Raw genomic sequence first — 22,227 nt, 5'->3', positions numbered from 1 at the left:
GAGGTTCACTTAAGATTATGAATGTGAGAGTACCATTCAGATGTCAATGGTTGTTTCAGTAGTTTAATAAGATGCTAGCAGGCTTTTGATAGCTCCCCACATGGCATGGGTTCCATGTGGTGGGGAGAAAGAAGTCCTAGGTGTCACTACTCTGGCTCAGGCCACCTGGCCAGTTTCCATTTACAGAGGTGTGAATTAGAAGTTGGGCTGTGCACACAAAGAGCTGCTGCCTGTCTTGGCATGTCTGGGTAATCCTACATGAAAACTAATGTATGGATCTAGAGGCAGAACAAGAACATTTTCCAAAACTATTCTCTGCCGTGCTCTTGATGACCATTTTAAATGTTTATAAAGAACCTTCAATCTAATGTCCTATGTCAACCAATCCAATCTGAGGTAAATAAACCATGCTCTCAGACCAGTGGTAATGTTTCATTTGACAGAAAACATAAAAATTAATTTTATGCACTGGAATTCCCTTTGGAAAGTATTAATAGAACTACCTGCCACTCAGGATATGAACTTGACCAAAAGGAAGCAACAGGTTTTAATGTAGCCGTGTGCTGCCTGGATTACCCACAATCTCTAGACAACTTTGTCAAGGACACCATGCATACTTGGACCTAAAGCATTCTTCATTTTTGTTTGTTTTCTGTGTCCCACAAGTAGATATTTAAATTATTTTTAGTTTGTTTTTATCCAAATAATACGTGAATTTGGCAACAAGTATAATAAAACAGCTCAGATTTGCCAAGGAAATTAACAACCACAATGTGTTCTACAAGCAACAGAAACTACTGGCTTGGTCATAGGTTCACTCCAGCTGGGAAAACCCATCAGCAACATTTATGCTACCCTGACAATGTAAATGCCACACTGCAGGGCCAAGATGTGCACCGGGATCAAGGTCCAATCAAGTCTTCTTTCTTATGTTTCATCATCTGCTTAAAATCATGTCATTTTAATTTACTTCAAATTTGGTGACAAATTTCACACCATTTTTGTTGAACCTAGTATTTCTAGTTACTTGTTTTCAACGTAAAGAGAGTAAGGAGGAGAAACTCTGGAGCTGGACTGCAGGAATTTGATTCCCAGCTGTGGGATTTTCTAGTTGTATGACTCTGGGAAAGTTTCTGAGGCTCGCTGGGGTTCTAAAATTTCATAAAGATGGCATTAGGTATGTATTTACTCATGTGCTGCTTCTACTCTGGAGAATCCACTTCTATCATTTCTTTGATAAATTCCTCCCTTCCATTTCATTCTGTCCTTTCTGAGATTTTTCTAGTAGTTGAATTTGGGGTTTCCCATATTGAACTTGTGTATATTATTTTTCCTCTGCATTTTCTTCTTTGACTTTTGCCTCCAGACTTGGGGATGTTTCCTCAACTTTATTTTTCAGTCAACCTGTCTATCTATATACATTTATTTAGTTTAGTAATTATGGATTTAGTCATGAGAACATTTTTCCCTCTGGTTTCCCTTTTTTATTACTTTAATTAAGCTTTTACTTTGAGATAGTTGTATATTCACATGCAGTTGTAAGGAATAATATGAAGAGATCCTATGTACCATTTATCCAGTTTCCCTCAATGGTAATATATTGTGAAACTATACTACAATATCACAGTCAGGATATTGACATTGAAGCAGTCAAGACACAAAACATTTTCATCACTAAAAAAATCCCTCACATTGCCTTTTATAGCCACACCCACTTCCTTCTATCCCCACCCCCTACTTAACCCTTGGCAACCACTTACCTATTCTACATTTCTACAACTTTGTCATTTCAAGTATATTATATAAATGGAATCTTACAGGGTGTAACTTTTGGGATTGGCTTTTTCTTTTCTTTAACATCTTTATTGTAGTATAATTGCTTTACAATGGTTTGTTAGTTTCTGCTGTATAACAAAGTGAATCAGCTGTACATATACATATATCCGCATATCTCCTCCCTCTTGCATATCCCTCACACCCTCCTTATCCCACCCCTCTAGGTTGATACAAAGCACGGAGCTGATCTCCCTGTACTCTGTGGCTGCTTCCCACCTGCTATCTATTTTACATTTGGTAGTGTATATATGACCATGCCACTCTCTCACTTCGTCCCAGCTTACCCTTCCTCCTTCCCGTGTCTTCAAATCCATTCTCTACAACTGCGTTGTTATTTGTGTCCTGCCTCTAGTTTCTTCAGAACCATTTTCTTTTTTGCTTTAGATTCCATATATATGTGTTAGCATACAGTATTTGTCTTTCTCTTTCTGATTTACTTCACTCTGTATGATAGATTCTAGGTCCATCCACCTCACTACAGATAACTCAATTTCATTTCTTTTTATGGCTGAGTAGTATTCCATTGTATATATGTGCCATATCTTCTTTATCCATTCATCTGTTGATGGACACTTGGGTTGCTTCTATGACTTGGATATTGTAAATAGAGCTGCAATGAACATTGTGATACATGACTCTTCTTGAATTATGGTTTTCTCAAGGTATATGCCCAGTAGTGGGATTGCTGGCTTGTATGGTAGTTCTATTTGTAGTTTTTTAAGGAAGCTCCATACTGTTCTCCATAGTGGCTGTACCAATTCACATTCCCACCAGCAGTGTAAGAGTGTTCCCTTTTCTCCACACTCTCTCCAGCATTTATTGTTTGTAGATTTTTTGATGATGGCCATTCTGACTGGTGTGATGCGATACCTCATTGTAGTTTTGATTTGCATTTCTCTAATGATTTGTGATGTTAGGCATCCTTTCATGTGTTTGTTGGCAATCTGCATATCTTCTTTGGAGAAATGTCTATTTAGGTCTTCTGCCCATTTTTGGATTGGGTTGTTTGTTTTCTTGATAATAAACTACATGAGCTACTTGTACATTTTGGAGATTAATCCTTTGTCAGTTGCTTCATTTGCAAATATTTTCTCCCATTCTGAGGGTTGTCTCTTCATCTTGTTTATGGTTTCCTTTGCTGTGCAAAAGCTACTAAGATTTATTAGGTCCATTTGTTTATTTTTGTTTTTATTTCCATTCCTCTAGGAGGTGAGTCGAAAAAGATCTTGCTGTGATTTGTCTTGGAGTGTTCTGCCTATGTTTTCCTCTAAGAGTTTTATAGTGTCTAGCCTTACATTTAGGTCTATAATCCATTTTGAGTTTATTTTTGTGTATGGTGTTAGGGAGTGTTTTAATTTCATTCTTTTACAGGTAGCTGTCCAGTTTTCCCAGCACCACTTATTTAAGAGGCTCTCTTTTCTACATTGAATATTATTGCATCCTTTATCAAAGATAAGGTGACCATATGTGTGTGGGTTTATCTCTGGGCTTTCTATCCTGTTTCATTGATCTATATTTCTGTTTTTGTGCCAGTACCATAGTGTCTTGGTTACTGTAGCTTTGTAGAATAGTCTGAAGTCAAGAAGACTGATTCCTCCAGCTCCATTTTTCTTTCTGAAGATTGCTTTGTTTGTGTTTCCAAACAAATTGTGAATTTTTTTGTTCTAGTTCTGTGAGAAATGCCATTTGTAGTTTGATAAGGATTGCACTGAATCTGTAGATTGCTTTGGGTAGTATAATCATTTTCACAATGTTGATTCTTCCAATCCAAGAACATGGTATATCTCTCTATCTGTTTGTATCATCTTTAATTTCTTTCATCAGTGTCTTATAGTTTTCTTCATACAGGTCTTTTGTCTCCTTAAGTAGAATTATCCTAGGTATTTTATTCTTTTTGTTGCAATGGTAAATGGGAGTGTTTCCTTAATTTCTCTTGGTCTCCCCTTTTTGGCTTTTAACATTTTTTCTTTGTATTTAGTTTCTGTTAGTTTGATTAATATGTGTCTTGTCATGTTCCTCCTTGGTTTTATCCTGTATAGGACTCTCTTCCTTTCTTGATCTTGGATGACTATTTCCTTTCCCATGTTAGGGAATTTTTTGACTATAATCTCTTCAATATTTTCTCAGGTCCTTTCTCTTTCTCTTCTTCTTCTGGGACTTATTTGAATGTTGATGCTTTTAATGTTGTGTCCAATGTCTCTGAGACTGTCCTCATTTCTTTTCATTCTTTTTTCTTTATTCTGCTCCATGGCAGTTATTTCCACCATGCTATCTTCCAGCTCACTTATCCATTCTTCTGCCTCAGTTATTCTGCTATTGATTCCATCTAGTGTATTTTTCATTTCAGTTATTGTATTGTTCATCTCTGTTTTTTTGTTCTTTAGTTCTAGATCTTGTATGTTGCTTTCTTAGTTTAATTTATCTTTCTGTCTGCTGTTCTGATTGGGTGATTGCCATTATTCTGTCTTCTGGATCACTTATTTGTTCTGCATTATTTAGTCTGCTCTTCATTGCTTCTAGATTGACTTTTATCTTGGCAATTGTGTTGTCTTATTTGAATGTTTCATCTTTATAGTTTCCATTTCCTTGTTGCACTGATCTGCATTTCTATCGATAATCTTTCTTAAGTCTTTTAGCATTTTTATTACCTCCTTTTTGAACTCAGGTTCTAGGAGAATGGAGAGGTCTGTTTCATTGTTTATTCTTTCAGGGGATTTCTCTTGTTCTTTTATTTATTTACTGGTTTGTTTGTTTATTTTCTTGGCCACACCATGCGGCTTGTGGGACCTTAGTTCCCCGACCAGGGATGAAACCCAGGCCCTCAACAGTGAAAGCACATAGTCCTAACCACTGGACTGCCAGGGAATTCCCTTTTGTTCTTTCAATTGGCAGTAGTTTCTCTGCTTTTTCATCTTAGTTAAATTTCTTTTTTTCTATGAATTTAGGAGAAACATACTCTGGTCTTGATGGGCTTTTTTTAATGAAGGAACATCCCCCTGTAGACTGAGTCCAGTTTTTTGGTGTGAGGCCTGTTTTTGCTATGGATGCCTTCCATGTCTTTCCTCAGAGTCTGCTGGCCCTTATCCACTTGATAAGGGGTGTGATTCGTGTAGTGATGCCCAGAGCCTGCACTGGATGTTCGGTGGGGCCTTCTCGTGGCTGTCACAACCCTGTCAGGGCAGGATCTGTTTTCCAGTTGTTGGAGTAGAAACTCTGAGTGTAGCATTCTATAAGGCTCTATTGCCCTTAAGTGTGTGCTGTATCCACAAGGAGGTAAGCACTGAAGGAAGTGAGGCCTGTGTGGTCACAGCAGGCCTAAGTGCCACCCATACAGCCATCCACAGTTCTGCCCAGAAGCACTGCAAAGTTGCATCCCTTTCTCTGTTGTGTTCATCCCAGACCTAGTGCTAGGCTGTCACTGGTGACCAGGGTGTTGTGACTACTGGAATTGAGGTGGTTGTGCTGCCCCTGGGACCTAGGCTGCCTCTATGGTAGGGCTCTCCCAGGGCCTGTCTGTCACAGATCTATCTCCCACCTGCATTGTGAAAGGTGGGCAGAACTGGAGTGCTCCCACCAGGGTAGGAACCCCTGTGTAATCCTCCACAGGGGCTGTCCACTGAACATGTGTGACTGTGTGGTACCACCCACCACCTGGTATATGCACCAACAAGGTCCACTGCTGCCAGACCTGCACCTGGAACTACCAGTGCTGTGGCCAACTCACAAAGCCTGCCACCACCAGAGCCGTGCCCTGGTATGAGCATGTTGACAATGGTGTTCCTAGGGGGACCTGCACCCTGACCTGCATGTGCTGATAATCGGACTCCTTTGGCCAACCTGTACCCAGCTCTGTGTGTGCTAATGATGGGCTCTGAGTTTTGGCCCAGACTCCAGGGCCTCTAGAGCTAGACCAAATCCTCTCCCAAGGTCCCTCTGCTGAAGCCCAAGTTTCAGAGCCTAGCCACTGTGCATTGTATCATCCCTGCTCAGTTCATGTTTTGGGGTGGGAAGTGTCACGATGTAGCAGGTGTCAGCACCAGTCTCTCCACTCTGATTACTAGCAAGCCAGTACACACGCTCTCCTTGCGAGTAGAGTTCAGCCCCCTCCAGTCCATCTATCTGTCCTGGCAGACCTCTGCAAAGAAGCAGGGGGTTCCCAGGGAGAGGGATCACCTGTGTGGTCTTTCCTTTTTCACAACTCCCGCCCAGTGGGACCGGTCCCTTCATGATGCCTTTTTCTTTTTCTATCCTGCTCAGTTACATGTGAATCTTTCTTGCTGCTTTGGTTGTATAAGAGATTTCTGTCAGCTTTCAGTTGGTTTTCTGTGAAATTTGTTATACATGTAGATGTATTTTTGATGTGTTTGTGGGGGAAGGTGAGTTCCACATCCTCCTACTCTGCCATCTTGATTGGGAGCAAAGGGAGTATTTTTTCAACCATTAATCCCCAACACAAGAGAAGGAAAGTGTTGCCTGTTATTTTTAGAGTCACCCAGGTTCCTGAATGCGACCCTGAATCATGTGTGAAGTTCTGTTTTGTCCAGAAGCAGAAGTCTCCATGTTAAGTCCTGGAGTAGCAGTGTTTGTGGTGGCAGAGCAGATGATGTGTGTGCTCTGTGATAGAGGCCTGCAGGCAGGGCCCTCTGAGGAACATTGGCTTCCCTGTGGTAGCAGACTTGTCAGACCCTGTGAAATAATACCCAGGCAAGATGACTCTGTGTGGAATCTCTCCAGAACAAGAGTCAGCTTGTTGGCAGGGTGACTGGATGGGCACATTGGTATATCAGCACCTAGCTGGGACCAGTGCTGCCATAAAATTTGTACATTGCCACCTGCTTGGAACCCTTCAAATGCTCTGCATGGCTGTCTACAGAAAGGCCTCAGGCTTACATCATGCAACCTGAGTCCTACCCTCTTTGATCTTCCTCTGGAGTCAGAATGCCTGGTTCGAGTCTTGGGCCCACCCACTTCCTAGCACCAACAAGTCAGCATGTTGCCTCTCTGCGCCTCAGTTTCTTCATGGGGACACGGGGACCTCAGTGCTCAGCCCCCTGAGCGTTTTCTCTCTGCCTCTCTGATATCATGCCTACTGCACATCTCCCACGTGGTGTCACGCCTTATCTCTCCACTAACAGGCTCCCTGTGAGCCCCTGGAGGATGTGAGCTGATTTCCATGGGGAGTGGCTTACTGGGGTTAGAGGGTGAGCTTGCTTAGGGTTGGTCAGTTAGGAAGAAGCTAATGGAAGTCTGGGGTGGGGGGAAAGTGGGAGGAGAGGCAGATCTCAGAATTGAGATGGAAATCCAGACTCAGTTCTTGCCATAACAAATAGACAAACTTTGGGGATTGTTTATCTTACAAGTTTTGCCTTCTCGGTAAGGATGGCTCAGTTGGGTCCCTGCTTAGAGTCTCACAAGGCCATGATCAAGGTGTCTGCAGGATGTGCTCCCTTCTGGTGGCTCTGAGGATGGGTCTGCTTCCAACCTCACTCAGGTTATTGGCAAATCCAGTTCCTTGGAGCTGTAAGACTGAGTCTCTGTTCCCTAGCTGGCTGTGGCCACTCTAAAGTCTGTCCTGTGCAGGCAGCTTGGGTGTTGGCCTGTCACACCCTCCCCTGCTATGGGGCAGCTGTCCCTCTCTCCTTGGTGATGGGCTTGTCCCTCCTGCCCTCCCACCTCCATTGCCCCCTTCCTAAAACTCTGGATGGGTCCATACACTTTGAACTACACTGAGGAATAGGGGGACTGTCACAAAATGGGGCATCAGAAACACAGTGACCACAAGCAGATTGGGGCTTGGGCTTGGTGGGCTCGGAGCTCTGGGGAGACGCTGGAGGTTTTTATTGAGCTCTTAACATCTAAAGTCATATTATTGACATGTCAAATATATTTAATCCTTAGAGAAAACATGTAAATGGATGTGTTGTGCTATTTCAGAAGTTTTCACCAAAACCCCCCTAGTCAAACTTTTACATGGAGTAAAGGCAGGGAGAGTGAGATGAGGCTCTTCATGATGCTTTGCGCTGGCAGCCTGTGGGCCTGGTGCATAATGAATCCTACTGGATTGGATGCCTGTGTGTTTCAGGAGAGTGTAAGGACTGAGTGGAGAGGGGACATGTGTGCAGCTGAGCACTCACACAACACCTGCAAAGGCCTTTCATGGGTAACGGAATGGGTGCCATGGTCCTCCTCCATGGAGGAACCTCATAGGTCACATGGCTCTGAGGTTATTTATTCCTTACTTCTCTCTGTGCTCAGTGTTCCAACATGGAGTTCTGGGCCAATGTAGCACTGAAGGGCACAGCTTCCTTGGTCCTTGCCCTCCTGCTCTGCTGTCCAGTCTTAGAAAGACCAGCCCCTCAGGCCCGTGAGGGCTGTTGGAAGCTACAGATTTGTGTCTCACAGTTCATAGTCCTCGGCAATGCACAATGCCAGAACTGAACTAACTTGGCTGAGCCTGGGTCGTGCACCCATCCCCAAACACTGACCTCTGTGGGTGGGGACTGAAAGATGCCAATGGGCTTCACTAAGTAAATTTACCCTTCCCTGAACCCATCTCTCTGTTGGGGGCTGGGTTTGAGTCACATCCTTCACTGTGAGGCCGCACTTGTGTACGTGTATGCACATAGTTTCCCTGCAGATCATGTGTGCTGTCAAAAAGGCCCAACCAAAGAGGCATTTTATTATCATGGTTGTTTACATCCATCTTTCCATCCACACAAAGGATTTGCTGGTAGGTGTCCAGACCTAGAGTCCTAAGGATGGTGGTTCTCATCTGAGATCCTACTGCTCTGAAGACACATGTTCTCTCCTGTGGATGTTGACCCTACTTACATTTTCCTCTGAAAGATATATGTCACCACGTCCCACAGTGATTTGCCAATTGTCCTTAACTTTTCCTCTTCCCTATCACATCCAACAGAAGTAGCCCTATTCATAAATGAATTACTATATTTACAAGCAGTGAATTTATTTTCTGTTTGCCAGCAGTAGTTGTATAAAGTATCTGATTTTGAAAGGTTTAAGATCCTCAGGGCACCAAGAACTAAAACGTAGGAGATCCCATTTCTGTCCCTGGAACCCTCAGGGTAGGTGTACCCTTTCTATAGTTTAGAGTCTATATTTGTAAAGTGACAACCAGAAAGGTGAGGAGAAAGTTTATGAAAATATGTCCATTCGCTTCATGGTTTTTTTTTTTGTTCCTGCAAATATTTGCACAGCAATCACTTTGGTAGTGAACAGTAAAGTAATCATCAATCAAAAGCCTGTGAGATGATCAAAGTATCATAGAACAAAAGAGAACAGGAGTCTACCACCAAGATAAACTGAGATTTTATTTTACTTTTTGAATTTTTATTCTAGGTAATGGGACACTGATTGGAGCATCAGCAAATGTGGTTTGTTCAGGAATTGCAGAGCAGCATGGATATGGATTCTCTTTCATGGAATTTTTCAGGTACTTTAAAAACTCATTTAAAATTTCTGTTTATATTGTCCCTAAGCTTACTTTATTAAAAAATCAGGGCTTCCCTGGTGGCTCAGTGGTTGAGAGTCTGCCTGCCGATGCAGGGGACACGGGTTCATGCCCCGGTCCGGGAAGATCCCACATGTCGCAGAGTGGCTGGGCCAGTGAGCCATGGCCGCTGAGCCTGTGCGTCCGGAGCCTGTGCTCCGCAATGGGAGAGGCCACAACAGTAAGAGGCCCGCGTACCGCAAAAAAAAAAAAAAAAAAAAAATCAGCCACACATACTGCTAAGCACTAATATAAGCATGTTTTAATAATTAGAGATACACTGATATTTTATGTTGTTGTTCCCTTGAAAATTCCAGTGGGGATTTGTGCCTTGACTGCCCATGATGAGGGTACATAATGAGAGTCTGACATCCCCCTACCGGATTGCCCAGCAAAAAATTTCATGACTGAAGGGACCCAGGAATATTGCAGACTGGGGGCAGCCTGGGAGCAGGCACCTCTCAGGAGGACAGTGCAGAGAGGAGGCCCTGGATGGGGGAGAGCAGCTGATGCCAGCTCCTGCAAAGGAGGACCTGCTCTGAGGGAGCCAGGTCCGCTCTGGGGTCCTGGCCCCTACATGCTTGTGTTCATATGGCACCACTGCATTTTGGATGCAGGAACTGGGCAGAATAGACATTGGTGGTGCCTGTAAAATGGTGCTGTCAAAATGAACTGACATTCTTTTGGGGGATGCAATGGGGGATATCTAATGGAGGCACACATCCATATCATCTAGGCTGAACCCAACTTTTGATTTCTAGAAATAAAAGACAGTTACCTTTATGGATATATAAAGCTTGTAAGGCCACATTCTTTTGCAATAACATAATATAATAATAAGTCCAGATCTCACAGTACTATGCAAACACCATACACCATAATCCACTTCTCTTTGTGTTTCAGGTTGGGCTTCCCAATGATGGTTGTCTCCTGCATGGTTGGGATGTGCTACCTCCTTGTTGCTCATGTCGTTATAGGATGGAATTAGTAGATATACAATGTGTGAAGACTGAGGGAAACTTGACCCATCACCAACATCAGTAGAATACTACCCCAAAACCACTCTTTGGAGAAGAAAAGGTGCTTACCATGGGGGTGCTCTGGAATGGACACCTTTGCTATCCACACTCTTATTTGGGTGAAGCTGGCAAATTGTGGTAAATACAAGATAACTTACACAAATTTCTACCACAGGAAAATATGTATATCTCAAAATACATCTAAGCTATGCTCTGTAGGAAAAGACACAAATTCAATAATTCACTCCAAATGGCTTGTGTTGTTTAAATATCACTTCTCCTGAGGCTATCAATAGTTTTTCTTCATGTAATCACTTTTCATGTTAAAATAATGAGCATTCAAATTGTATACCCTCTTAATGCATACTTTTCTTGGGAAGGGCATACAATTTGTACGGAAACATTATATGTATTAAAAAAATACTGCCCCTTGACAAAGGGTCTTAGAATTTGTTAGTCTCTTCCTTTTTAGTAGTTTACATTATATAAAATTGCATTTTATTCATTAATGGTTTTCTCTGGAGTTTTTTTTTTTTTTTTTTTTTTTTTTTTGTGGTACGCGGGCCTCTCACTGCCGTGGCCTCTCCCATTGCGGAGCACAGGCTCTGGACACGCAGGCTCAGCAACCATGGATCACGGGCCCAGCTGCTCCACGGCACGTGGGATTTTCCTGGACTGGGGCACGAACCCGTGTCCCCTGCATCGGCAGGCAGACTCTCAACCACTGCACCACCAGGGAAGCCCTCTCTGGAGTTTTTAAGTCATCAGTTAAAAGTCCAGATATTTGACTTGCAGAAATCGTACGTGCTTTTTTAAAATAATATTTTAAATATCTACCAACCGGGAAAAATAATCTTCAGTTTTGAAAATGGTGTATGCTATTTCTATCAATTACCCCAAAGTGTGGTCAATACATTCAGCTCTACATACCTGCTGGATTTCAGTGGTGCAGTCAACGCTTACTAAATGCTATTCTTTCGTGGAACATTAAACATAAAGCAAGGACAATGAGAGCAAAGATTAAGAGGGAGCTGGGCTCCAGCTGAGGTCTCAGCTGCTCTGCTTGATCAATACCATGGCTGTACTTCAGACAAAAAACCTCTTCTTCAGTTTCGGTCTACTGTGCGTGATACCTTGAGATGAGATGAAGAAAAAGAAGATGTTTACTGGGGACTCTGGTCAGAAGCAGTAGTTGTATAAAGTATCTGATTTTGAAAGGTTTAAGATCCTCAGGGCACCAAGAACTATAATGTAGGAGATCCCATTTCTGTCCCTGGAACCCTCAGCGTAGGTGTACCCTTTCTATAGTTTAGAGTCTATATTTGTAAAGTGACAACCAGAAAGGTGAGGAGAAAGTTTATGAAAATATGTCCTTTAGTTTCATGAGCTATCTTTGAATTCCTTGTCAGCAAAAGTGACCCAAAAAAACCATTTTTGTTTTAAAATCTGGGTTGAGGAAGTCACAGAAATTGCATGTGCACCTGACTCACTGCTCGAGTGAAGCCCTCGCTCCCCAGTCTTTCCAGGAAAGGAGCCCTGCCAGCATTCCAGCTCTGCTCCCTTTTCATGTTGCCTAACTGAAGCTTAGATGCCCTGAGTCCTTCCACCAAAAGGCTTTGTTTTCTCTTTTCCCACATGTTTCCATGCCTGGAGGTGGTGTTGGCACCTTCCTTGTGCCCAGATGCTGCTCCTAATTCATGTCTGTTCTCTCCTCCCTCAGTATCTCTTCCCCTGTGGTGCACAACCTCTACCTCTCCTCCTCCCATCTCAGCTCCTCAATTATCACATCTCATTCTTAAATACCTGAGCTCCTGGCTTATTTCTTCCTCTATCCCTCAGAACCTTCTCAAAATTCCCTGAGATTTGACACTCAGGCCTCATTACACCCTGACTGGATCACCAGTAACTGCACCTTTAATTCTTCATCTCAAATGTCTCTCTCTGATACTTCCAATACTCCCAGCTATCTCCTCCAGATTATCACCTCAACAGAGTCCTCCAGTGACACCTCCAACTCATCCCTTTCTCTAACTTCCCACACCAGTTCCCTCCTAGCTCAATTTTCTACTTCTGCTCAAAACTGTGTTGGTAAATTGGCACTGTTCTACCTTTTCTGGTGCCTAAACACCTAAATGTTACTGAGGTAAATCATTTGACTGGGATGACTTATTTTACTTTAAAATAAAGATTACAAACATCAAAAAAGCACTCAAGGCTGCCTGGCTCATTTATTACATTTCCCTAGTGCAGCAGTCAGAGCCCTGGCTGAACAGATGGCTGTTCGATTAGGGTAGCTTACAGGGAATTTATTCAGGGATGGTGCAGTCCTTGGAACTAGTCAGAGGAGGCACTTGTAGGCCTCTGAGGGTGAGGGTCACCAGGACCTGCAGATGCAGGGAGCAGTATGGAAAGGGATCCATGACAGGAGCTTCTGTGGAGAGTTGCAGTCATCAAGAATCACTTTGCAGGGAAGGGGCTGTGAGAATTGTCTGACTTCACTCCTTTTCCTCCCTCTGATTTTCACTGTCCTTCCCATTGTCTGAAGCCAGCCAGAAGCCAAGGGTGAGAGGAAATGTTGATGTTGTCCATGTAGGTAAGCTCCTGTGGACACTGAGCCGGACAATAGAAGGAGAGTGGATCTGATGGGCAGATGGAAGATACTCAGCTCTGTCCACCATTTTCAGCAGATGAAAAAAGTTCATATCTGCAATAAAGGAAACAATGAAAGTGCCATCAGATTTTCTGTCAAATTTGTCAATTCTCTCTCCTGATACTGTCTCCAGAATTAGTAGGTAAACAATCCAGTGCTTACTAAATCCTGTTTCATGATGATAGAAAAAGACAACACTGAAGGAACAAATGGTAACTTTGCTGTGAATATTGAACTACCACAGTTAGGCATTGTTCTGGCACCTCATGCGTAAACCCCCAAAGTTCACAGGGACTGTGAGGACACACTTTTACATTCTGAATTCAAGATGAAGAGTCTGTTTGCTCTTCTGCTGCACATGAAAATCCTGTCCTTCCTGAGTTGTGTTAGTAGCTACACAGCTTTGACAGGTACATGAAAATAAAGGCCATGCACCCCAGATAAGGTCATGTGTACGTAAGCGTGGAGGAACAGGTAACAAAGCAGCAGACAGAGCTACTATGGGAATTGGAACCACTTCCTCCTGTAATTTATGTGTGTCTTCCAGACCTGCTTGGGCTCAAGCCCACATAACACAAGACCTAAACTCCACATAACACAAGACCAGTGCACACGTCTAACTTTATGGATCAGTTGGTTAGATGACACTTGGTTTACGACATGCAGTTAAACTTGCCTGATGACACTGTTTCCCACAATAGGGTCCTCAATTTGTAACAGGGCCCAGTGGGAGCCAAGAGCTGCTTTTAAAATGGAGACTAGTAGAATGAGAGGACATGGACTTTATCCAACCGTTCATGGTCTGCACTGTGGTTTTCCCATTGAGGTCTGCCACAGACACTGAGGACTTCTTCAATGTGCTATGATGTTACGGAAGGCCCAAGTGGCAGGGCAACATGCACAACAGCCTGGGCCTGCTGAAGGGCCTTTCCTTGCTTCAGTGTCCCTCAAACCTTGCAGCTTCAGGAGGTCACCTGGTAATGGGTTGGAGTAGCTTCTTCAATGTGTTATATGTTGCCTGCAAGATTGAAAGTGGACCACCAAGAATAGTACCGTTTTTGTGTGTGTGTGTGATTAGTGCAACAATCTGTCTCTCACTTTGCAGGGTAATTTTAAATCACCAATTAGCTCTAGCCCCTAAAATTTCCATTAGGATATTGTTTTTGTTTTACTATCTTGGTATGGAATGGGAACCTTCTTAATAGAATAGAGAATAAACTTGGAGATTCTGACATTATTCAACATATTATCTATCCCAGGACTCATTCTGGGGCTGGGGAAATAACCTCAGGATGGGTCCACTGTTCCACAGGATCAGCTATTACATGAGCTTCTAAGTTAACCATAGGGTATTTTTGGGTCACCGAGAATTGCAGAAAATTAACACCAGAAAAGAAAATTTCTTTTCACCAATGTACAAGTTTCCTGTTAAATGGCCGCAAATGGCTTGTGCTGTTTCACTGCACCTGCCTCTGAAGACGGTGTGAGGGGAGAGAATAAGTGTGTCCTCAGATGTGTTGCAAGATTCTTTCTCAAAGAGATGTGGCCTCCCTTCAAAGAACACATTTAGGTCTGGGAAGTGGCTGAGGTTGTTAATCCTTCTTAAGACCCTTGATACATCTTATCAGATCCAGATTCCTTCTAGTTTTATATGTGAGGCTGCCCATATAATTCACTACTATGAAGTCTACAATCAACTTGCCTTTTGGCTTAGGTCTCTGAAACTCACTGTGGTCAACGTGCCCACCTTGACTGTGGCAATGAACTGCTTTTCTGGCCTCTCCTGCCTCGGGATCCTATTATTACCATTGGGAAAAGAGAACTCAATTCTATTACTGTGTTCCCTACTCTCATCAACAGTCTCCATAGGACAGCCATCACAAGTGTTTCCAAGGACACTGTGCCCTCCTCCACACCCTGCACTTCCTGATGCCTCCATGAAGGAGGTGGCCTCTGGATTCTCTTGCAGAGAATGCATGGGGCAATGGGGTAGGTCACACACAATCATTCTGAGCCATTGGATTCCTATATGCCAAGAACTAACCAGCTGTACCTAGAATTAACACCTCTTCCAAGTGCTCAAGCCATCACATGGAATCTCAAATTCCAGGTGAGTGCAAAGACTCAAGGTTTGGCTTGGTGTAGCCATATATTTCATCCTGCTTTTTGTGGTATCTGTAGACTCCAATCCCCTATATTCTCCCTACACAGAGTGGTAACTTTTTCAACAGGCAAGATAGTTTTTCTTGAAGTAGACTTTATACTTCTCTATCCAGCACAGATCCCTGGAGAAATGAGGGGTATTAGGGATGAGTCTTGAGGCAAATTCATATCATCTTGGGAGGTAACTGACCCAAGTACAGCCACAAAATTGTTGTTACATGAGAAGGCAGCTCTCCTGCATACTCCTGAGGGAGGCCCAGGCAGGATTTTTTGGTTCAGAGTTCTCAGCTGGGTCTGAGTCTAATCACATATCTATGGCCCACCATCAGTTTCCTACTTCTTCCCCACCAGCATCCATGCCAATCCTCACAGTCAGCTTCTGGGCCTGGGCCTCACCCAAATCTGCTGGCTCCTTCCAAGCTGCCTTCAAAGCTTTCTGATCAACCACTCACATTCTCAGTTGAACAAATACCCATGTCTTTCAGTTCCTCTCCTATGTCTTGTTTATGGTCTCCCAAGCTGTCAGGAGAAGCCAGCATATCCCAGACACAATGACCACTGGGGGTCCAATGTCTTGCCCTCCTGATGACCTTCAAGGAGTGATGCTGCTGCAGACATGAGTGGTCTTAGTTCTATTCCCCCACCTGGAATGGAGGTTATCCCTGCCTCCCTCAGAGATGTGAGGAAAACAATTCCAGTTCTCATATGGGAGTTTATTTCCTGGGGCCATTTAGGTTATGGATTAGACAGGGAACAGAGAGAACAATCAAACTGCAAAATATGAGAAGAGTTTGATGAAGATGGACTTTGCAAAGTATGGGCACAGTCAGTATTAAGAAACTACAAAGGGGAATGAAGTGCCTAGAGTCAGTAAAAATGAAACAGTATTATCACCCCTAAAGCTATGTGGAGAAGGTCTCTAGACAACCTGTGGCCAAGTGCTGCAGCCAGCCTGCCAGTCTGTGGGAAAGAGGAAAAGAAATACAATATCAATCTCCTTTTCTTCTAGCTCCTGACAGCAATCTCCATTGGCCAAACCCAACCAGAATTCATGTTGTAGGAAACCATTCATGTTGCCTGTGTCAGCCAGCTTCTGGGATGGAAGCAGGATGGAGAAAGGACGGATCAGCCTCTGAGTCAGAGGGAAGAGCTACAGCTCACCTAGGAAGTTCACGTTCTTTTGCTCTGGGAAGATTCCAGGCCTCCTCTCCTCTAAGTCCTCACAATTTATCAACCCCCACTCCCAATTTTACTTCACTGAGTACATGGAAACCTTCAAAGAAGAACATTGTCATCAGTAACTTTGCAAATTTCTCTGCAGCCAGATCCAAGTTTCTGTCTTACAGAATAAACTCAGTACCTCTGGCTTTGTCAAAGGCCCCCATGTATGCTCTTAATCTTGATCCCTCATTTTCTCATAAGCTTAACTTTTTCTAATAAGAAACTGCTCTCCTCTGCATCTACCACACCACTTCCACACACAAATAGACATGATTTGATAGGCTGCATTTGTTCACTCACCCATTCATTTACTCATTCATTCATTTAAAGATATTTATTTAATGTTTTTTTATGTTGTAGGCAAAGTTTCTAGGTTTTAAAAGTGGGAAAGTAAAAGCAAACAAATAAAAGACTTTAATTTTATGGAACTTCCATTTAATCCCATCTTAAAACTCATCATCGTCCTCTAGCCACTACCCTATTCCTAAAACTTTTTGAAACAGTTTTTTTCTGTGTCATTTACATCTTCTGTTTTCCAATTTACTCTTTTTATTACTATAAATAATTCAGGCATAGAAAAACTGGAAAATATAACAAATATCCATGTATGCCCTACCCAGTTTACTTGAAAAAAATACTGCATATAACCCAAGACTACTCTCTATCTTCCCAATAATATCCCCCCGCACCACCATTAGAGGTAAATATAAGCACAGATTTGATGGTTTTGCTCTACTTTATAAAATCAAAATCTCCCATGTCATTACATGGTCTTGACCCTATGTCATTGTCAACACCATTCCTTACCTGTGCTGGTGCATTAGCTGCACTGGGGGGTCCTCCTCTCTGCAGGTGAGTGACAGGTGCTTACTGAGTCTGTTCTTTGTGCTGGACAATTTTTTAGGCACCTGCCCTAAAGGTGTTTATCTTCAAGGGGGGCAGAGAACAGATTAAATAAATATGTGCAAGCAGTGGTGGTAAGAAAAATGCAGTCAGCAATTCTAGATAGGTCGGTTGGGGAGGAGACATCTGGGCAGAAACAAAGTGAGGGACCAGATGTGGAGATGTCTGGAGAAGGAAGGAGCAACCGAGTGCTCAGGAAGTGGGCCCCAGGCAAGGGTATGTAGGTGTGTTCTTGTCACAGCAGAGTGAGCTACGGGAATAGGAACCCTGGGTCTGATGCTGCAGGATTGTAGGCCAAGGGGAGGACTTCAGATATTGGTTCATCGGAAGATAAAGCTAGATGAATGAGTGGAATGTTGAAGGGAGAAGGTCACATCCCAGCTGTCCTAGAAACATGATGCTATCTCCTTCTCTGTGTCAAAGACAAAAGTTGGGCAAGTAGGGAGACTGATTTTATTTAGGCTATTGCAATTGGGAGACCACCCCAGATCCACAGATCAGTGTGCCTCAGAATGGTGGACTTGCTGTTTTTAGTGAGGAGTAAACAAGCTGCAGATGGAGTGATTTGCAATTGGACTTGTTTGATGAAAGTGGAAGTCTCAGTTATCACTTTAGCTGATCAGTCATGAGAAACAGATTTAATCTTTGCTAATCAATCATGAGATGAAGAACAAGAAGTTGGAGGGTCTGTGTTTGCCCTTGGCAATTGTAGTTGTATAACCACAGGGCCTCAGGTCACCCTGTTTTAAATAGAAAAACGTTCAAGTAAAACACATCTTACAGCTGAGAATATCTCAATATAAATATAAATATCTGAATACAAGATATAAATCTTTACCTGCATTGTCCCACAGGAAGCTCCAGAGGCCGAGCCCTGGCAAGGGTCCCATTTCGTGGAGGTGAGGAGTACAAGGCTGCCCACCACCAGTAGTGATCTCCCCACTTCAGGCCACATCCACTGCCTTTCCTGTGGGGTTGGAGTTGCTAAATAGAGCTCATCAAGCAAAACACTGGTTGGAACAACACTTTACTCATGGAGAAGAGACTCAGCAAGATCTAGGTCTGGTCTGTGGTGTGAAATGGTCTCCCCTGCCAGTGGGTCTCTCCAGATAGCAACGATGGGAGACAGACTGAATGATCCCCTCTCCTGCTGCAGACAAAGACCCTGTCCCCTTCCCACAGGGGCAGATAAACTAACAGGCTGGCCAAGTGTGTTATGACACACATGCTTAAGCAGAGCAAGGAAGTTCACTGCAAACTTCATCCACACAAAATGCACCCCAGGACAGAGAAAGCTTTCTTCTACTGAGGAAGAAGCCCTTAGGGTCAGGACACTGTTCCCAGCCTAGGGCACTGGAGGTGCAATCCCAGGGAGGGGCGACATGTCCCATGATAATTGCTTCCCCAACCAGCCTCTTAAGAGAAAAAAAGAACCAGTGCAAAATCCACAGCAGAACTTGTAAGAAGCAAATCCGTTTATCTCCATCCTTCTCCCTGTCCTTATCACTGGCTGGCTCTTGAGCTCTGTCTTCCTCTCAGGCTCCCAAATGCCCTGCCCTCAGCTCATTCCTTCCCCACCCACCTCCAGCCTCCCTGGATTCATCTTCTAGCCCCTGACAGTCTTCCATTTTCAATGTAAAATTCCCACAATCCTGCCTTTACTTCCTTTAAATGTTGCTCTTTGTTTTACACCTTATTTATGTAAACTTATGAAAAGACCACCTTCTCCCTCCCTGGTAGTTCCTCTCTCAGAGATGCAAATAGTCTCAGATGCCCAGGGTGAGGTGAGAAGAGGGCTAGAACACTAGATTTTAATCTCTGTTTTTATTTTTTTTTCTCTCATTACACCAGCATTTCTTTAGTACTAAGGGACACTAAAATAAGGCACAGACGTTGTGTTGTGAATGGGCTCAGCCAGCTGCAGGGGGACTGGCTTTTCACTGACCTTCAGTGAAAAGGTCTTTTATGGTTCCTACAGTGGTAGGAAATCAATGAAAACTTTCATGGAGGAAATGTTTCCAGGGAAGCATTTGTGAAAGGGGAAGAAGCTGGTAAAAGATAAAAACAGAGACCTCATCAGTGTGCAGGAGGAAAGGCAGCATCAGTGGGCTGGCTGTAGAGAGAGAGGCTGATAGGTCTAGAGGGGGAGAGGGGTGCTGGTGTTGGGAAGGAGTCCTACCAAGACCAAACGGAAGAAGCCTCCTTCCCCTGCTCTGGTCAATGGAATTCATTTACCAGACACTATCAGGACATAAAGTGGGCCTGAAGAACAAGGGTTTTCGATTGAAATCCATTGTCTGTATGGTGATAGAACTCCTGGTCTTTGCCTATGAACAGCAGTCTTTTAGTTGCTGAATTCACCAATTCATAGGCCCCTAGACCCTGCAGTGCTTTTAGGCCTGACACAAAGGCAGAGCATTTGTGACATATATGGATTTGTCCTAGACCCATTGCTCCTGCTCTGAAATCAGCTTTGTGGAAAGACAGAGGAGGACAGAAGCTGAAACTTCAACTAAGTCCTTCAAAAGCTCTCTGCTCTGGTGCTCAGGAAATAGGGAACAGGTATGATTGATAAGCACGTTATTTTATTGGATTATAGCTGATATTTTTCAAGGTGGCCTGAAGTCAACTGGAATAAAGTCTGCCCCTGCCCCTTTCTCAAGAGTGTGGCAGAATGTTAATTCCTCTTGTTAGTCTCTGCAGCAACCAGCAGCACAATCCTCACCTTGCACACCACTTGTAGCCCATCAAGACTGGGTGTGTGTGCAGTATTGATTTCTTCCTGCCAATTGGAAGAAACAGAACTAAGAGGTGGTAAAATGAATTCTTTTGGAAGGTCAATTTTGAGGACATTTTGTGCTGTGGATGAATTAAAAACAAGCTTTCTAATTAAGTGCCTAATCTAATACACAGCCCCATGAGGTGTGTACAGAAGAAACAGGAGACAGTCAGCCCCTGCCCTCCAGGAGCTTTCACAAAGAAACCCATATTTCATCACTTTCTCCCTACTCAATCTCTCCCTGAGGCTGCTACTAAATGTTGGCAAGCTCTTTAATACAACCAGACTACTCAGAGGCCCTTGCATGTGGCCTGACCTCAAAAAAGAAAAAAAATAAATGTTTGTGGATTAATATATCATTGCAGAATTTATTGTACACAGGCAACTCAGATAAGTCTTCAGTGTGTATTTATTAAAATCATTATTTTTGGCAGAAGAAATGGTCAATAAAAACAAGTTTAAATCATTGCTGGATGTCCAGTCCCTTGGAAAATGTAGCTTGGTCCAGATGCTGCTTATGTGGCTCTGAACTGTTCCACATGATGATAAATGTATATCATGTAACAATAATGAACAATATGCTATTCAAAACAATTTGTGTAAGAAGTTTGAATAAAAGTAATTTGAAGAAATTCATAGTGATGATGTTAAACGTTCCCTGAGTCAGTGCTCCTGGAAACAGTGGAAGTTAATAAACTTCCTTTATGTTGCTATAAATGACTTCCTGAACCCCCCCCACTCTGCCCCATGTGACTTAGACAAGACTCGTGGATGCTCCCATTGTTTATCTAGAATAAGGTCAGATATAGACCTTCCAAATTCCCATTTTTTGCCTCATAAATGATCAGCTGAACTAATTGTATTCATTCACCAATCCAGACAAAATGCCTTCCTCCAAGACCCCTCAATATGGGCCCACCATGAGCACTGCAACACAAAACAGCCCTCCTTAACACCCACCTGGGAATATTTCCTGCTTAACTATGGGATTATGCCACCACTCACCCCTCTCCCTGACCCTATTCTTTCTAGCCTTGTTCATCCCTCCTTGTGACAGAAAATCCTCTTTTGACTGACCTTTGAGAGTCTTGAGATTTGACAGTCAAAGTGCTCCTACTATTGCAGTAACCCTTTTTTCTACTGCAAAATCACTTCCCCCAATGGAACCATATTCAAGCCCCAATGTCTCCATCTTCCGAAGTAAAAAGCTTTTGCTTTAGTCTCCCAGGCCTCCCCTGAGTCTCAAAAGGCTGGATCAAGAGTTAATGATTGGAAGAATGTGAACACATAGTAACAAAGAACAGCAGTTGGGCCAGGAGAACTGGTAACAACTTAAACAATAGATCAGCCACAGCCAGCCAGCAAGATGGATCTGAGACAAACCTAAGTCTTCCATCTTCTTGGTTGGTGCCATCTCCATCAATAAACCTTTCTCTGCTCCATACTCCAATGTTTCAGTTTGTTTGGCTTCACAGTGAATCAAGCACATGAACTTGGGTTTGACAACAATTTCTGGTGAGCCAGCCAGGAGTCCGTGCCGATGGCGAACTGACTCTGACCAGAGGGCAGTTCTTTCTTGAGTCCCTAGTAGCTTCCAGGGCCCCACTTTACCATGAGAAACTCAGAGGGACTATTCCTAATAGGCGCCAGCCACCTCAGCAAGCCTTTGGTTTTGTTTTCGGGTAGATTGCTCTGGGGTACAGAAGCTAGGAATACCCCTCTCCACCTCTGTCTGGGCTCATTTTTCTTTGAGAATTGAGCTGATTCAGATTTGATTCTCTTCTGGGAATCAGGCCAGTTTGGTTTGTCTTGAGACCTCCATTTGTGAGGGGGATTGGAATTGTTTGATCTTAACTGTGTGGCTGTTACTGCTGCTTAAGGGTGTGTGTGTGTGTGTGTGTGTGTGTGTGTGTGTGTGTGTGTGTAAGTACTTTGTATTTTGACAAAATGGGAATTCAGGGCTCTATTCCATCTTGTAGTCCCCTAGGGTGTATTTTACAAAATTAGGAAACCTTAAGCTATGCTCCCATGAAAAGACAAAAGATGATTTTTTAAAAAATAACACCACATGGCCACAATATTCTTTAGACTCTGGAGAAATATACCAAGATGAAACTCTCTTGACATTCCAGAACTGGTTCTTTTG

At 43.2% G+C, this 22,227-nt stretch overlaps 1 protein-coding gene across 3 annotated transcripts in view; it reads left to right on the top strand.

Moving 5' to 3' along the window:
* OCA2 (OCA2 melanosomal transmembrane protein) overlaps positions 1 to 10,883 on the top strand; it is a 271,619-nt gene extending 260,736 nt beyond the window's left edge. For all 3 annotated transcript variants that reach the window (XM_029225950.1, XM_029225951.1, XM_029225952.1), the window contains exons 23-24: positions 9,196 to 9,289; positions 10,250 to 10,883. In XM_029225950.1, the coding sequence (XP_029081783.1) occupies positions 9,196 to 9,289; positions 10,250 to 10,334 (179 nt within the window). In that variant the 3' untranslated portion in view covers positions 10,335 to 10,883. The remainder of the gene's footprint in view (positions 1 to 9,195; positions 9,290 to 10,249) is intronic.
* Positions 10,884 to 22,227: the final 11,344 nt, after the last annotated feature.

This window comes from Monodon monoceros, unplaced genomic scaffold, assembly GCF_005190385.1.
Source record: "Monodon monoceros isolate NGI ecotype Baffin Bay Population unplaced genomic scaffold, NGI_Narwhal_1 Super_Scaffold_16, whole genome shotgun sequence".
Taxonomy (NCBI): Eukaryota; Metazoa; Chordata; class Mammalia; order Artiodactyla; family Monodontidae; genus Monodon; species Monodon monoceros.
The sequence above is the reverse complement of the archived record's forward strand: the minus strand, read 5'-3'. Positions and strand labels throughout refer to the sequence as shown.